Source organism: Globicephala melas, chromosome 6, assembly GCF_963455315.2.
Source record: "Globicephala melas chromosome 6, mGloMel1.2, whole genome shotgun sequence".
Taxonomy (NCBI): Eukaryota; Metazoa; Chordata; class Mammalia; order Artiodactyla; family Delphinidae; genus Globicephala; species Globicephala melas.
In genome coordinates, this window is record NC_083319.1 from 21,605,734 (window position 1) to 21,623,491 (window position 17,758).

Sequence of the window (17,758 nt, forward strand, 5' to 3'; positions counted from 1 at the left end):
TGGTAGTTCTATTTGTAGCTTTTTAAGGAACCTCCATACTGTTCTCCATAGTGGCTGAACCAATTCACATTCCCACCAGCAGTGCAAGAGTGTTCCCTTTTCTCCACACCCTCTCCAGCATTTATTGTTTCTAGATTTTTTGATGATGGCCATTCTGACTGGTGTGAGATGATATCTCATTGTAGTTTTGATTTGCATTTCTCTAATGATTAATGATGTTGAGCATTCTTTCATGTGTTTGTTGGCAGTCTGTATATCTTCTTTGGAGAAATGTCTATTTAGGTCTTCTGCCCATTTTTGGATTGGGTTGTTTGTTTTTTTGTCATTGAGCTGCTTGTAAATTTTGGAGATTAATCCTTTGTCGGTTACTTTATTTGCAAATATTTTCTTCCATTCTGAGGGTTGTCTTTTGGTCTTGTTTATGGTTTCCTTTGCTGTGCAAAAGCTTTGAAGTTTCATTAGGTCCCATTTGTTTATTTTTCTTTTTATTTCCATTTCTCTAGGAGGTGGGTCAAAAAGGATCTTGCTGTGATTTATGTCATAGAGTGTTCTGCCTATGTTTTCCTCTAAGAGTTTGATAGTGTCTGGCCTTACATTTAGGTCTTTAATCCATTTTGAGTTTATTTTTGTGTATGGTGTTAGGAAGTGTTCTAATTTCATACTTTTACATGTACCTGTCCAGTTTTCCCAGCACCACTTATTGAAGAGGCTGTCTTTTCTCCACTGTATATTCTTGCCTCCTTTATCAAAGATAAGGTGACCATATGTGTGTGGGTGTATCTCTGGGCTTTCTATCCTGTTCCGTTGATCTATATTTCTGTTTCTGTGCCAGTACCATACTGTCTTGATTACTGTAGCTTTGTAGTATAGTCTGAAGTCAGGGAGCCAGATTCCTCCAGCTCCATTTTTTGTTCTCAAGATTGCTTTGGCTATTCGGGGTCTTTTGTGTTTCCATACAAATTGTAAAATTTTTTGTTCTAGTTCTGTGAAAAATGCCAGTGGTAGTTTGATAGGGATTGCACTGAATCTGTAGATTGCTTTGGGTAGTAGAGTCATTTTCACAGTGTTGATTCTTCCAATCCAAGAACATGGCATATCTCTCCATCTATTTGTATCATCTTTAATTCCTTTTATCAGTGTCTTATAATTTTCTGCATACACGTCTTTTGTCTTCTTAGGTAGGTTTATTCCTAGATATTTTATTCTTTTTGTTGCAGTGGTAAATGGGAGTGTTTTCTTAATTTCACTTTCAGATTTTTCATCATTAGTGTATAAGAATGCCAGAGATTTCTGTGCATTAATTTTGTATCCTGCTACTTTACCAAATTCATTGATTAGCTCTAGTAGTTTTCTGGTAGCATCTTTAGGATTCTCTATATAGAGTATCATGTCATCTGCAAACAGTGACAGCTTTACTTTTTCTTTTCTGATCTGGATTCCTTTTATTTCTTTTTCTTCTCTGATTGCTGTGGCTAATACTTCCAAAACTACGTTGAATAAGAGTGGTGAGAGTGGGCAACCTTGTCTTGTTCCTGATCTTAGTGGAAATGGTTTCAGTTTTTCACCATTGAGGACGATGTTGGCTGTGGGTTTGTCATATATGGCCTTTATTATGTTGAGGAAAGTTCCCTCTATGCCTACTTTCTGCAGGCTTTTTATCATAAATGGGTGTTGAATTGTGTCGAAAGCTTTCTCTGCATCTATTGAGATGATCATATGGTTCTTCTCCTTCAATTTGTTAATATGGTGTATCACACTGATTGATTTGCATATATTGAAGAATCCTTGCATTCCTGGAATAAACCCCACTTGATCATGGTATGATCCTTTTAATGTGCTGTTGGATTTTGTTTGCTAGTATTTTGTTGAGGAGTTTTGCATCTATGTTCATCAGTGATATTGGCCTGTAGTTTTTTTTCTTTGTGACATCTTTGTCTGGTTCAAACTGGATTATAAGTGATGGTTGTACAACCCTATACATTTACTAAAAATCATATATACTTAATAATGGGTAGATTTTATGGTATGTAAATTATACCTTAAAAAAACTGTTCTAAAAAATAACTTTTAAACAAACTACTAGTAAGAACAATTTTATATGTATGTGTGTGTGTATATATTTCTCTTCCCAATATATTAATCAGGTAATCTTGTACAATATATTTTCTTTCTATTATAATGCTTTACTATACAGTGGCCTCTACTAGCCAAAAAGAGAGATTTTGAATAGTTGATCACTAGTTGCTTTAATTTTTTATATTTATAACATATCCACTCTATAGATTAGGTCACAGAAATGGCTATGGCTTCTTAAAAGAGTATGTTTAGGATATAAGGTCTAAATTGCGCCCATTCAAAAGACAGTAGATGGGATAAAGAATAAGAATGAAAAGACGTAAGAAGCAGAAGCAAAGTTATTTGCTCCCAATCTGAACTGCTGCTATAAAATAAACCTTATAAGGGACTGTCCTGTCAGTCCAGTGGTTAAGGCTCTGCGCTTCCACTGCAAGAAGTGTGGGTTCGATCCCTGGTTGAGGAACTAAGATCCCACGTGCCACTTGGCGTTGCCAAAATAAATAAATAAAATAAAATAAACCTTATAAGAATATATATATATATTTTTAAATCACTCATTTAGCTCACTGACCTCCCCTAGCCTATCCAGGAGCCTATCCAGAAAGATATAAATGGAAAGCCCATTACAAGTTTATGCTACACAAATAAAACGTAAATTAAGGAGGTAACTTGATTCTTTCACCTTTGGAGGGCAAAATAGCATAATTTAGAAGTGCATGAGCTGGCGAGTTAGCTTGGATTCGAATTCTAACTCCAACATTGACTCACCCACCAAGTGACTCTGGGTTAATTATTTAATTAAGCAATACTTCAGTCTCCCTTTTTATAAAGTAGAGAAAATCTTTTAGCTCAAACCATTATTGGGAATATTGCTTAACTCAACAGTAATCATATACGTATTAGCTATAATTACTGTTATTTCTGTTTAGAAATTGACAATAATTTTTTTTATTTTTAAAGGTCTTTAAGTTCAAAATATTGCATATTTATAAGGTTCAAATTTACAAAACGTTTATTTAGCATCCAAAGCACTATGTTTAAGCCCTATAGAGAAAGAGATTTTGAAACACTAAACAAACACTAAAGAAACTATTAAAATGATTAAAGAGGGACTTCCCTGGTGGCACAGTGGTTTAGAATCCGCCTGCCAATGCAGGCGACACAGGTTCGTGCCCTAGTCCAGGAAGATCCCATGTGCCACAGAGAAACTAAGCCCATGTGCCCCAACTGCTGAGCCTGTGCTCTAGAGCCCATGTGCCCCAACTACTGAGCCTGTGCTCTAGAGCCCACGAGCCACAACTACTGAAGCCCGCATGCTTAGAGCTCGTGCTCCGCAATAAGAGAAGCCACTGCAATGAGAAGACCGTGCACCGCCACAAAGAGTAGGCCCCGCTCGCCACAACTAGAGAAAGCCTGCACGCAGCAACAAAGACCCAAGTCAGCCAAAAATCAATCAATCAATATATTTATTTTTAAAAAATGATTAAAGCGATAACTATTCATTATCATTAAAAGACGTTATAATGTACTAAATACTTTTAATGTACTTTTAAGTACACTAGTACTTTTAAGTACTAAGTACTTATAATGTACTAAGTACAAAGTGAAAAAAGTTACCAAACAGCAGTAATGCTATAATCTTGTTTTTATAAGTACACTTATATATTTATATACATTCATAAAAATATATATATGACTTTAAACCAAAAATCAACTGATGGTTATCTTTCAGTAGTACAATAAAAAATAATTTTATTTATTTTCTTTTTTCCTAAGCATATTTTCTAATTTTTGTATCTTGAATATTTAGCACTACCGTTTAAAAAAAGGTGGGGGGAAGTTGAAGAAACCTCAATCATTAGTAACATCACATACAAACTGGCTCAGATAGTATGTAGGCCATTAGCATCCTGGGTTAGAAATGGAAAGTGAGACTTACAGGGCACAGAATACATTATGATCTTCAATTTATGAAGATTAAAACAGAATAAAGAATAAATAACATTTATAACTCATTAAATAAATCTTTAGGATTTTCAGATTAAAATGTTACAATACTTTTGTTTAAAGTGCTGCTTCTGGGACTTCCCTGGTGGTGCAGTGGTTAAGAATCCACTTGCCAATGCAGGGGACATGGGTTCGATCCCTGGTCTGGGAAGATCCCACATGCTGAGGAGCAACTAAGCCTGTGCGCCACAACTACTGAGGCTGTGCTCTATAGCCCACGAGCCACAACTACTGAGCCCGCGTGCCACAAATACTGAAGCCCACGCACCTAGAGCCCAAGCTCTGCAACAGGAGAAGCCACTGCAACAAGAAGCCCACCCACCGCAACAAAGAGTAGCCCCCTACTCTCCGCAACTAGAGAAAGCCTGCACGCAGCAAAGAAGAACCAATGCAGCCAAAAATAAATTAATTAAAAAAAAATTTTAAAGTGCTGCTTCTAATAAGTACATGTGTTAATTAACTTACTATCTAGAGTAGTGTTTTAAGAGTAGAAAATAGAAAAAAATTACCCTTAAAATTTTTCTGGCACATTTAGAGATACATGGGCAGAGCAGAAAATTATGCAGACCCTCTTCTTAGTGATGGATTCCACAGAAAGCAGGGTCACTGGGCCATGGGAGATGGCTGCAGTTTCCTATTACAATAGTTGGCAAGATTGAAGCATGATCTTACTCTTGATAAACAAGCTGCAGCTAAGTTCAGCACCTCTGGTAACCAATGTGTTATTGGAAATGATATCTTAGTCCAACTAGTAGAAATGAAGCCTACCTAATAGAATTTTCCTTGAACAATCAGTAAACAAGTGAAGTTAAAACTCACCTGAAAACATTTTTACAAAATCATCAGTAGACATACTCATCACCACATCTGCCCGATCAGAGGGCTCTCCATGTCCGACATTGCCACCCTTGCTTTTAAGATCAAGAAACCATGTTCCACCATCTTCACCTACACAGAAAAGAAAGATACAGAAATAAATGTTAAAGAAGCCCTGTTTTTCTTAAACTTAATAACTGTACAATTAGAATAATCATATATAATGCCGTTACCCAGGTTGAAATCCCCAGGCCTCTAAGAAATTCAGCCAGTATTTATTAAGTACTTATTATGGGCCAGGCACTTGGCTAGGCTCTGAAGACTCTTCAATAACATGGTTCTTACAAAACAGGAAGTGGAGGGTGACGTGGAGTCAGGAAAGCCCAGCTGAGATTTAAAAGTTAAGTAAGAATTTGCTAGATGGGGGACTTGCCTGATGGTCCAGTGGCTAAGACTCTGTGCTCCCAACGCAGGGGGCCCAGGTTTGATCCCTGGTCAGGGAACTAGATTCCACATGCTGCAACTAGAGTTTACGTGCCACAGCTAAGAGTTCGCGTGCCACAACTAAGAGTTCACAACTAAGGATCCCACACGCTGCAACTAAAGATTCTGCACGCGGCAACGAAGATACCATATGCCTCAACTAAGACCCAGTGCAGCCAAATAAATAAATAAATAAATAATATTTGCTTGATGAGGACCTGAAAAAAGGAACAGAAGGACTGGAATGTACAAAGAGAGTGGATGGTGGCCTCAGATAAGCTTGTTAGGCAGTCCAGATGCAGAGCACAGTAAGCCATGTAAAGGGTTCGCTGATTTCATACATACGCCATGGAAGGAGAATGACATTAGGTTTGTATTTTAAATAGATCACCCTAACAGCAGTGTAGAGAAGATATTGCAGAGGGATAAAGAGGATACAGAGGACAATTTAGGAAGGTACTGGGGTTGTTCAGGAGCTTGAGGATGTATGCCTGGGTCAGGATCGCAGCAGTGGAAATGGAAAAAAGTCTGCATATTTGAGAGAGAACTTCAAAGCAATATCACAAAACTAGGTAACTGACTGAATGAAGAGGAAAAGGTAGGGAGGGTGCAGAAGAACGATCTGCTTTGCTAGTTTCTGGCTTGGGAAGCTGGGTAAATATTGCTGTGTTTTTTATTGAGAGGACTACTGAAGAAGAGCAGATTTAACAAGTAGTGCCAAAGGCAGGTATTGGGAATGGTGAGTTGTTACGGACATTTTCAGATTGAGGTACCTTTGTGACAGCCAAATGAAAATGTCAACTGAAGTCTGACTGGGCTAGGAAGACAGATACATAAGGAATCAGCCCCTATGGTCACTAAAGCTATGTGAGGGGTTGGGGTTTTCCTAGACAAAGTCTGTAGAGTATAAAGAGTGCTAAGACAGTGACCTGAAGAATATCAACATTTAAGGAAAGGATGGAGAAGCATCTAGCACAGGAGACTGACAAGACATGATTACAGACGCAGAAAAAAGCAATGGAGCGTTTCCAGAAGGAAAGAGAGGTCAACAGCATCAAATGTTGCAAAGTGGTGACAAGGTAAGAATGACAAATGCCCACTGGTGACACAGAAGCCACCAAGGACCTTGGTGAGAGCAAATTCAGTGGAATGGAGAAAAATGACACCAGAACAGAGTGAATTGTAGATGAAAATAAGTTTGGCTCTGAAAGGGAGAAGAAAGATGGGGGGTGGGGGGTGTGATTGGGAAGGTTGTTACTGTTGGTTTTTTTTAAAAGATAGAATAGACTTTGGGAATGTTAAAAAACCACTGGGAAGGAGGCTTCAGGATGAACAGGTGGAAGAGACAGCACACATTTCCTGAGGAGACCAGAGGAAATGGGATCTAGAATTTTGCTACTCAAAGTGTGATCCATGAACTGCAGTACCGTCATCACATCAGAAAAGCAAACTTCAGACCCTACCTCAAACCTACTGAATCAGATTCTGCATTTTTAGCATGCCCAGCAGTGATCAGTATGGACATTAAAGCTTAGGATGCACGGATGTGGAGTTGAGCTCTGCCTGTTGGCAGAGGAGGAAGAGAGGTCAATGCCTACAACAGTATGCTATCAGATGGCAGGAAGGTGAAGCAATTCCTGTCTGTAGGCTTCTCTTATCTCTGTGGAAGAGGAGGTCACCTTATCTGCTGAAACTGGCAGGGAAGTGGTGAAGGGAGAGATGGGAGACTTGAGGAACACTGAGAGGTTTAAAAGAGTCACTGTGGAAAATGAGGCAATAAGCTGACCACAGAAACACAGAATGCTGACATTGGAGAGGAGGAGTGATGAATTTTTACTGGTACAGATTCACTGGGTGGTGTGATTCCACCCCCCACCCCCTGCCATTTCTCCAGCAAGACTTAGCAGCCTGGATGCAAGTGTGGAGCAGCCAGAGAGTTTGATTATCCAGGACTAGGATTATGACAGTTGGTGACATAAGCACAAGGTCAGGAAGTTTAGGATACAGGTAAAAGAGTGATTGAACCAATGGACCATGGGTTCTAAGAAAAGTAAAAACAGGAAGATGCAGATGGATTAAGATAAAATAGAGGTGACAAAGGATAAAAGAACTGATAATGTCAAAGTTTGCATACAATGGGACTGTGTTAGCTAATTCTTAAAACTCTTGTCAACATGCATTAATACTATGCTGAGAAGAAAAATACTGAGAGATTTTAAAAGCTGACTGCATTCAGACTGACCTGAATAATCTCAAAGGTAAAAAATGGCAAGGGAGTTCCCTGGCAGTCCAGTGCTTAGGACTCGGCACTTTCACTGCTGTGGGCCCCAGTTCAATCCCTTGTCAGGGAAGTAAGATACCATAAGCCCATGGTGCAGCCAAAAAAAATTAAAAAACAGGCAAGGTGCGCATGGTTGATAAATGACTGTATTATACTATCTGTCATGATCCATATATCCTTCTAAATAGGATTTTCTCTCAATTACATACACTAAAGAGTTATTTACCACTGGAAGTATCTGTAAGGGAATTTTATTTTACATATGTCCATATGCACTGATATTAACTTAAAAATACAAATTGGTAGAACAGAGAAGAACTACAAAAACAAGTAGAGGGCTTCCCCGGTGGCGCAGTGGTTGAGAGTCTGCCTGCCGATGCGGGGGACACTAGTTCGTGCCCCGGTCCGGGAGGATCCCACATGCCGCAGAGCGGCTGGGCCCGTGGGCCGTGGCCGCTGGACCTGCGCGTCCGGAGCCTGTGCTCCGCGGCGGGAGGGGCCGCAGCGGTGAGAGGCCCGTGTACCGCAAACAAAAAAAAAACAAAAACAAACAAAAAAAAACAAGCAGAAAACAGGTCTATCACCTATATGTGGAAATACCAGTTTAAAACAAATAAATATAATTATGGATCAACATATATGAACCCCATGGTAACCACAAATCAGGAACTTAATAGACGGACAAAAACCAAAAAGAAAACACAAAAATACAAATCAGTAGTTATTTGCTATTCTTAAATGTCTACATTCTCGGGTAAGGGTCTGGATATAGCCAACTATTCCAGGTTATTACTACTGGAGGCTGATATACTTCCAAGGGAAATATCCTACTTTGTTTCATAAAAGCTCCAGATTACCAGAAGTAACCCTTACCTGAGAGTTCAAACTGATAGATTGCTTGGGTGGCTTTAACAATATCATCACTGAGAGAGTCCTTAACAATTCTAAATGTCCCTTCCACAGCTCCAGAACGTGGTTTTGGTGGTGGCTGCGCCTCCTTTTCTTTCAATTCTGGAAGAGCACCTATAAAATGTTATTGATATAAGTACCTTTAAAGCCTAGGCAATGTAAGGTCACACACAAAATTAATTCATTAGCAAACAGACTTGCTACCAATTAGACCCATTTAACCAAAATGACCTTAAATACATTCAGTGGCATCTTGAAGCATAAAAGCATAAATCAAACTGATGGAATAACAGCCAAATATGTCAGTTACGATTATAAATGTAAATGGTTTATACTCTTCAAGTAAAAGACTACCTCTCAGATTAGCTTTTAAAAAAACCCACTAATTTATACAGTGTTTATAATAAACAGATTTAAACAACCTATCAGAGTTTTAGTGGTAACAATTAATCACTCCTTTATCATTGTCCCTGAGTTCCAAAACCAAATGAGAAAAGACAACTGTGGAGTCAGAAAGATGGAGATCAGAATATCAACTGTGTAAATGGGTGGAGATGAATTGGCGACTGTAGCTTAAATCAGCAGCCAAGTGAACTTCTCAATAACTTTACCTCTAAATTAAATATATTAACCTAGTCTTTTCATCCCTGGATTGAACCTGCCTCCTCCCATTAAGGAATGGAAATGCCTCTGTAAGTAAAGATCATGTGAAAACTGAGGATAGTCTACTCTGAAAGAAAGAAGGCTCAAAAGGGTCCAAACCACACAAACTCGTTTCTTCTCCCAATCTCAATCAGACTGGTCCCTCCCACTAGATGAAGAGGTAGGTCAAACCACGTATTAGTCTCATGAAGGCCCCACTACCTAGAAACGCAAGGTCAGGAGAATAGAGGTTGCAACATTTTAAAATTTGTATTCACTGGGCTTCCCTGGTGGTGCAGTGGTTGAGAGTCCACCTGCCAATGCAGGGGACGCAGGTTCATGCCCTGCTCCGGGAAGATCCCATATGCCACAGAGCAGCTAAGCCCGTGCTCCACAACTACTGAGCCTGTGCTCTAGAGCCATGAGCCACAACTACTGAGCCTGCGTGCCACAACTACTGAAGCCCACGTGCCTAGAGCCCGTGCTCCGCAACAAGAGAAGCCACCACAATGAGAAGCCCGCACACCACAACAAAGAGTAGCCTCTGCTTGCCACAAGTAGAGAAAGCCCCACATGCAGCAACGAAGACCCAATGCAGCCAAAAATAAATAAATTAATTTAAAAAAAAATTTGTATTCACTTAAACCATTGGCCATAACCATTCAGCATATGATGAGCCAGGGGAGATCTGCAGTGCATAGGACTGTTCGAATCCCATAGCATGAAGCTGTCCCCCAATACCAACCTCTGTGTCTTTATTTATCCTCCTGGAATTATTTGTGGGCAGTTTGGCTGCCCCCAGAAACAGTTGAGAATAATTTGTTATTTAAACTAACTCAAAGGACAATCTGTACTCTAGGCTGAAGATTAACTCTCCACCTATCTCCCAGCTCAAATTATACCCAGCCATCTTGTCCAATATAACTCACCAAAGGCTATTAAATAAAATCTAACTGACAGCATAAAGATACTCCAGAGTATAACATAACCAATTCGAAAGTATCCTAAATTTATTGAATATAAACTACCTTCCATTATGATGTTTCCAGACACAAATAAACAGTAAAATCCTTCTCACAAAGTTCAGCAGATATTAAAGATGAAATACTTAAGATCCAATGGAGCAAAGAATACATTATTATTATGGTATTTTGAAGACACTTTAAAAATCAGATATGTATTTCAATATTTAATGCTGACAGTGTAGTGAGGGAGGTACTCATATAATGCCAATATTTATAATTCTGGAAGGAAGTTTCATAGTATGTATCAGGAACCCTCCCACTGATTATCAACTTTCAGTGATCCACTATAAGAAAATCCTGTAACATTTATAAAATGAAACAATTACAAGCCACTAAAATAAATATTACATTCATGTGATACAATACTAAGTTGCCAATTTCAAAACTTTGTTTTTGAAGACCTGGATAATATTCACAATATAATGTTAACTAAAACAAAGAATATACAATTAAATATAATATGATCCACTCAGGTAAAGTATTTATTTGTAGATATGAATTTTAAGTTATATTTTCAAAAAATAAAAGAGACTGGAAACAAATAAGCCAAAATACAGACAGTATTTATACTTGGATGGTGGGTTACATGTGATTTAAAAAATTTTCTTTATGCTTTTCTGTACTAAGCTTTTCTATACAAATTAATTTAAAATGGTATCAAAATTGATTAAATTACATTACAAAATCTATTGGATGTGGCCAAAGTTACATTAAGGGGGTAAATGCACAGTCAAAATTATTTTATTATTTTTAAAGGAATAAAAATGAATATTAGCCTAACAAGCAAGAAAAGGAACAAAAACGTGCAACCTCAAAGAAAGCAGAAAAAATAATAAAGCAAAAATGTTTAAAGTAATGAATCAAATGGTTGCAGAATTTTGTGAATATACTAAAAATCACTTAACTACATACTTTAAAATGGTGCATTTTTGGTATATGTAAATTATACCTCAAAGCTGTTATAAAAAGAAATAATCAGTAAAGAGAAAAGCAGTAGAATGAAAAATGAAATAAAATTTAAAATCTGGTTCTTTTGAGAAAAACCAATAAGATACAGTAAAATATGGCAACTTTCTGGAAAATTTAATCAAAGAAAAAAGGAGAAAAAAAACTTTAAAAAGAGAAAAGGGATAAAATAAATATGAAAAATTTTAAATTATAAATGAATACTACATGTCAACCCTTAAATAAATTTTAGAACTTCAAATGGACAGTTCTAGTTTTTTTATTTTAGAAAAAGCCAATAATTGAATGACAAAATAAAAACATTTTCAAAGAAACAACTTCAGAAAAGACTCAAATAACCAAGTAGGTGAGATATGTCAAAACTTCAAGGAAAAGAACATAGAAAAAAGAAGTTACCCAATTGACTGCCATACTCAAAATATAACAAAAAATAAAATATAGAAAATATATAATAAAAATGTAGACATTAATCTAAATAACTGATAAAAAAAATCTTAACCAACATCTAATACCTTACTTATGGGTAAAATCTAAAGATTTTCCCATTAAAATTAAGAATAAAATAAGAATACCTAAAATAGTTTCAATAAATATTTCCAAATTCTCCTGGAAGTTCGAGTCAGTATATTAAGAAATATGCCAGAAATAATCCTGTAAGATACTATTATTATATGTAGACAGTAAGTTTGGGCATTTAGGAAATTCAAGATAATTATTCAATGATAATTATATCAACTAACATTTATAGGGGACTTACTATATAAATTTCACAATATGATGCACTATCTATTATACTTAATCCTCATGATACTCACATAAGGAAAGTGAGACCTGAGAAAACTGTTTCAGAGAGCTGAAGTGACTTGTCCAAGGTCACAGATATAAGTGACAGGGACAGGACTTGTACCCAGATCTGTCTTATCCCAAAGTCTAGGCGTTCAGTAACTGTCTATTAGAAACTATTAGAAGTCTAAAACAAGATAAAAACTCATGAAGGTGACCAGATATAAAATAAATATAAAAAGTTAGTTTCCCCCTTCTTATTTATAACGTGTCTTGTTTAAGAAAGCATTTCAATATGTCTAATAAAATAAACACAATTCAAGAGTAAAGTAAAAAGGAGTGAGGTTTTAAAATGGCAATTGGAATACTCAGTGACACACCTAAGGTTACATGGCAGTATGTGGCACAGCAGGAATTCCAACCCAGGCAGTCTGACTGGGTAATGCTTCCTCTTCATTTTCTTCTATGTCTAACTATGTAATTTTATATAGCCAACATAAAGGCTGAGCAGAGAACCAAGACCTAAACTCAGCAGAACTGGACCAAGCAGAGGCTGCTAAAAGTGAGGAAAGCAAAGACACAGGCTTCCTTCAAGTTTCTGGAGGCAGAAAATATATAGGAATGTATTTGGTTTTAGTAGGTATAATACCAGACAGAACTAAGTTTGTCATATAATAACTGCTGGAACTCCTACTTCAGGTGATTTGTCTATTAATCAATATATCATCTTTATCATCTGAGACGCCAAGGAGATGGCAGCAAAAACTACAGTGTAGCCTTGAAAGACACTTGCCAAGAGATAAACTGCATCATTTATCACTTGAAATATTTAGACATAGTATGATGACTCTGCACAAGACAATAAAACTTTAGGAGACAAAAAAAACCCAGTAATATATTTGAAAGGTACATTCAGTACACAACAAATATGGAAACTTTTGGGAAACAAATGAAACCAAGTTCCCCTAAAACAAGTTTACCAGGTTTACGATTAGTCTCTCTATCCAAAACTTTATTCCCTTTTTTAAAAATAATATTTGTCTTCCTCAGTCAAGCAGTAATTTTTTTTAATTTATTTATTTTATTTATTTTATTTTTGGCTGCATCGTTGGGTCTTTGTTGCTGTGCGCTGGCTTTTCTCTAGTTGCGGTGCAGGGGCTTCTCATTGCACTGGCTTCCCTTGTTACAGAGCACGGGCTCTAGGCACGCGGGCTTCATTAGTTGCAGCACACAGCCTCGGTAGTTGTGGCTCGTGGACTCTAGAGCGCAGGCTGCTCAGTATTTGTGGGCCATGGGCTTAGCTGCTCCTCGGCATGTGGGATCTTCCCACACCAGGGCACGAACCTGTGTCCCCTGCACTGGCAGGCGGATTCTATTTTTTTTTCTTTAACATCTTTATTGGAGTATAATTGCTTTACAATGGTGTGTTAGTTTCTGCTTTATAACAAAGTGAATCAGTTATACATATACACATGTTCCCATATCTCTTCCCTCTTGCGTCTCCCTCCCTCCCACCCTCTCTATCCCACCCCTCTAGGTGGTCACAAAGCACCGAGCTTACCTCCCTGTGCTATGCGGCTGCTTCCCACTAGCTATCTATTCTACGTTTGGTAGTGTATATATGTCCATGCCACTCTCTCACTTTGTCACAGCCTACCCTTCCCCATCCCCACATCCTCAAGTCCATTCTCTACTAGGTCTGTGTCTCCATTCCCATCTTACCCCTAGGTTCTTCATGACCTTTTTTTTCTTTCTTAGTTTCCATATGTATGTGTTAGCATACAGTATTTGTTTTTCTCTTTCTGACTTACTTCACTCTGTATGACAGACTCTAGGTCCATCCACCTCACTACAAATAACTCAATTTCATTTCTTTTTATGGCTGAGTAATATTCCATTGTATATATGTGCCACATCTTCGTTATCCATTCATCTGTCAATGGACACTTAGGTTGCTTCCATCTCCTGGCTATTGTAAATAGAGCTGCAATGAACATTTTGGTACATGACTCTTTTTGAATTATGGGTTTCTCAGGGTATATGCCCAGTAGTGGGATTGCTGGGTCGTATGGTAGTTCTATTTTTAGTTTTTTAAGGAACTTCCATACTGTTCTCCATAGTGGCTCTGTCAATTTACATTCCCACCAACAGTGCAAGAGTGTTCCCTTTTCTCCACACCCTCTCCAGCATTCATTGTTTCTAGATTTTTTGATGATGGCCGTTCTGACCGGTGTGAGATGATGTGTCACTGCAATTTTGATTTGCATTTCTCTAATGATTAATGATGTTGAGCATTCTTTCATGTGTTTGTTGGCAATCTGTATATCTTCTTTGGAGAAATGTTTATTTAGGTCTTCTGCCCATTTTTGGATGGCATTGTTTGTTTTTTTGTTATTGAGCTGTATGAGCTGCTTGTAAATTTTGGAGATTAATCCTTTGTCAGTTGCTTAATTTGCAAATATTTTCTCCCATTCTGAGGGTTGTCTTTTGGTCTTGTTTATGGTTTCCTTTGCTGTGCAAAAGCTTTGAAGTTTCATTAGCTCCCATTTGTTTATTTTTCGTTTTATTTCCATTTCTCTAGGAGGTGGGTCAAAAAGAATCTTGCTGTGATTTATGTCATAGAGTGTTCTGCCTATGTTTTCGTCTAAGAATTTGATAGTGTCTGGCCTTACATTTAGATCTTGAATCGATTTTGAGCTTATTTTTGTGTATGGTGTTAGGGAGTTTTCTAATTTCATACTTTTACATGTACCTGTCCAGTTTTCCCAGCACCACGTATTGAAGAGGCTGTCCTTTCTCCACTGTATATTCCTGCCTCCTTAATCGAACATAAGGTGACCATAAGTGCGTGGGTTTATCTCTGGGCTTTCTGTCCTGTTCCATTGGTCTATATTTCTGTTTTTGTGCCAGTACCATACTGTCTTGATTACTGTGATTACTGTCTTGATTACTTGATTACTTGATTACTTCAGACTATACTTTGTAGTATAGTCTGAAGTCAGGGAGCCTGCTTCTTCCAGCTCCATTTTTCGTTTCCAAGATTGCTTTGGCTATTCGGGGTCTTTTGTGTTTCCATACAAATTGTGAAATTTTTTGTTCTAGTTCTGTGAAAAATGCCAGTGGTAGTTTGATAGGGATTGCATTGAATCTGTAGATTGCTTTGGGTAGTAGAGTCATTTTCACAATGTTGATTCTTCCAATCCAATAACATGGCATATCTCTCCATCTATTTGTGTCATCTTTAATTTCTTTCATCAGTGTCTTATAATTTTCTGCATACAGGTCTCTTGTCTCCTTAGGTAGGTTTATTCCTAGATATTTTATTCTTTTTGTTGCAATGGTAAATGGGAGTGTTTTCTTAATTTCACTTTCAGATTTTTCATCATTAGTGTATAGGAATGCCAGAGATTTCTGTGCATTAATTTTGTATTCTGCTACTTTACCAAATTCATTGATTAGCTCTAGTAGTTTTCTGGTAGCATCTTTGGGATTCTCTATGTATAGGATCATGTCATCTGCAAACAATGACAGCTTTACTTCTTGTTTTCCAATTTGGATTCCTTTTGTTTCTTTTTCTTCTCTGCTGTGGCTAAAACTTCCAAAACTATGTTGAATAAGAGTGGTGAGAGTGGGCAACCTTGTCTTGTTCTTGATCTTAGTGGAAATGCTTTCAGTTTTTAACCATTGAGGACGATGTTGGCTGTGGGTTTGTCATATATGGCCTTTATTATGTTGAGGAAAGTTTTCTCTATGCCTACTTTCTGCAGGCTTTTTATCATAAAGGGGTGTTGAATTGTGTCGAAAGCTTTCTCTGCATCTACTGAGATGATCTTATGGTTTTTCTCCTTCAATTTGTTAATATGGTGTATCACGTTGATTGATTTGCGTATATTCAAGAATCCTTGCATTCCTGGAATAAACCCCACTTGATCCTGGTGTATGATCCTTTTAATGTGCTGTGGATTCTGTTTGCTAGTATTTTGTTGAGGATTTTTGCATCTATGTTCATCAGTGATACTGGCCTGTAGTTTTTTTTCTTTGTGACATCTTTGTCTGGTTTTGGTATCAGGGTGATGGTGGCCTCGTAGAATGAGTTTAGGAGTGTTCCTCCCTCTGCTATATTTTGGAAGAGTTTGAGAAGGATAGGTGTTAGCTCTTCTCTAAATGTTTGATAGAATTCGCCTGTGAAGCCATCTGGTCCTGGGCTTTTGTTTGTTGGAAGATTTTTAATCACAGTCCCAATTTCAGTGCTTGTGATTGGTCTGTTCATATTTTCTATTTCTTCCTGGTTCAGTCTTGGCAGGTTGTGCATTTCTAAGAATTTGTCCATTTCTTCCAGGTTGTCCATTTTATTGGCATAGAGTTGCTTGTAGTAATCTCTCATGATCTTTTGTATTTCTGCAGTGTCAGTTGTTACTTCTCCTTTTTCATTTTTAATTCTATTGATTTGAGTCTTCTCCCTTTTTTCCTTGATGAGTGTGGCTAATGGTTTATCGATTTTGTTTATCTTCTCAAAGAAGCACCTTTTAGTTTTATTGATCTTTGCTATCGTTTCCTTCATTTCTTTTTCATTTATTTCTGATCTGATCTTTATGATTTCTTTCCTTCTGCTAACTTTGGGGTTTTTTTGTTCTTCTTTCTCTAATTGCTTTAGGTGCAAGGTTAGGTTGTTTATTCGAGATGTTTCCTGTTTCTTGAGGTAGGATTGTATTGCTATAAACTTCCCTCTTAGAACTGCTTTTGCTGCATCCCATAGGTTTTGGGTCGTTGTGTCTCCATTGTCATTTGTTTCTAGGTATTTTTTGATTTCCTCTTTGATTTCTTCTGTGATCACTTCGTTATTAAGTAGTGTATTGTTTAGCCTCCATGTGTTTGTATTTTTTACAGATCTTTTCCTGTAATTGATATCTAGTCTCATAGCGTTGTGGTTGCAAAAGATACTTGATACAATTTCAATTTTCTTAAATTTACCAAGGCTTGACTTGTGACCCAAGATATGATCTATCCTGGAGACTGTTCCATGATCACTTGACAATAATGGGTATTCTGTTGTTTTGGGATTGAATGTCCTATAAATATCAATTAAGTCCATCTTGTTTAATGTATCATTAAAGCTTGTGTTTCCTTATTTATTTTCATTTTGGATGATCTGTCCATTGGTGAAAGTGGGGTGTTAAAGTCCCCTCCTATGAAGGTGTTACTGTCGATTTCCCCTTTATGGCTGTTAGTATTTGCCTTATGTGTTGAGGTGGCAGGCAGATTCTTAACCACTGTGCCACCAGGGAAGCCCCAAAACTTTATTCCGTTGCTTGTCTCTTCTGACCTTAGCGCCTTTGTTGTCCAGTCTGACCTCAATCCTATGCTAATTGAACACTAATCAACCAGAGTCAGATGACTAAAACTGCTGTCGATAACATCATTGATGTACTAAAACTGCTGCTGTAGATTGCATCATTACTGTACAAACTCAGAGCAAGATGAATTAACAGGCTCCTGAGCCATGGACACCCTGGCCAGAGAATCATAAACCAGAGACATTCTGACCCCCAAAACTATGATTAAGAAATGTCACAAGAACTCCTTCACATGAAAACTAATATAAAACAAGGGCAGAAAGTCATATATAACTGGCTGAGATGAAAAAACAATAAAATAAAATGAAAAAGGAAATGGGAAACATGACAAACAAAAAGTATAATAGCAGAATTAAAATAAACATTAGGAGCAATATGGAAGAGAGATGAATGTGCCTAAAATCTTATCAGTAATA

General features: G+C 37.4%; 1 protein-coding gene across 2 annotated transcripts in view; it reads right to left on the minus strand.

Moving 5' to 3' along the window:
• HSDL2 (hydroxysteroid dehydrogenase like 2) overlaps nucleotides 1–17,758 on the minus strand; it is a 120,582-nt gene that overhangs the window by 16,041 nt on the left and 86,783 nt on the right. For both annotated transcript variants that reach the window (XM_060300622.1, XM_060300620.2), the window contains 2 exons: nucleotides 8,537–8,686; nucleotides 4,903–5,031 (listed from right to left, as the gene is read on the minus strand). In XM_060300622.1, the coding sequence (XP_060156605.1) occupies nucleotides 4,903–5,031; nucleotides 8,537–8,686 (279 nt within the window). The remainder of the gene's footprint in view (nucleotides 1–4,902; nucleotides 5,032–8,536; nucleotides 8,687–17,758) is intronic.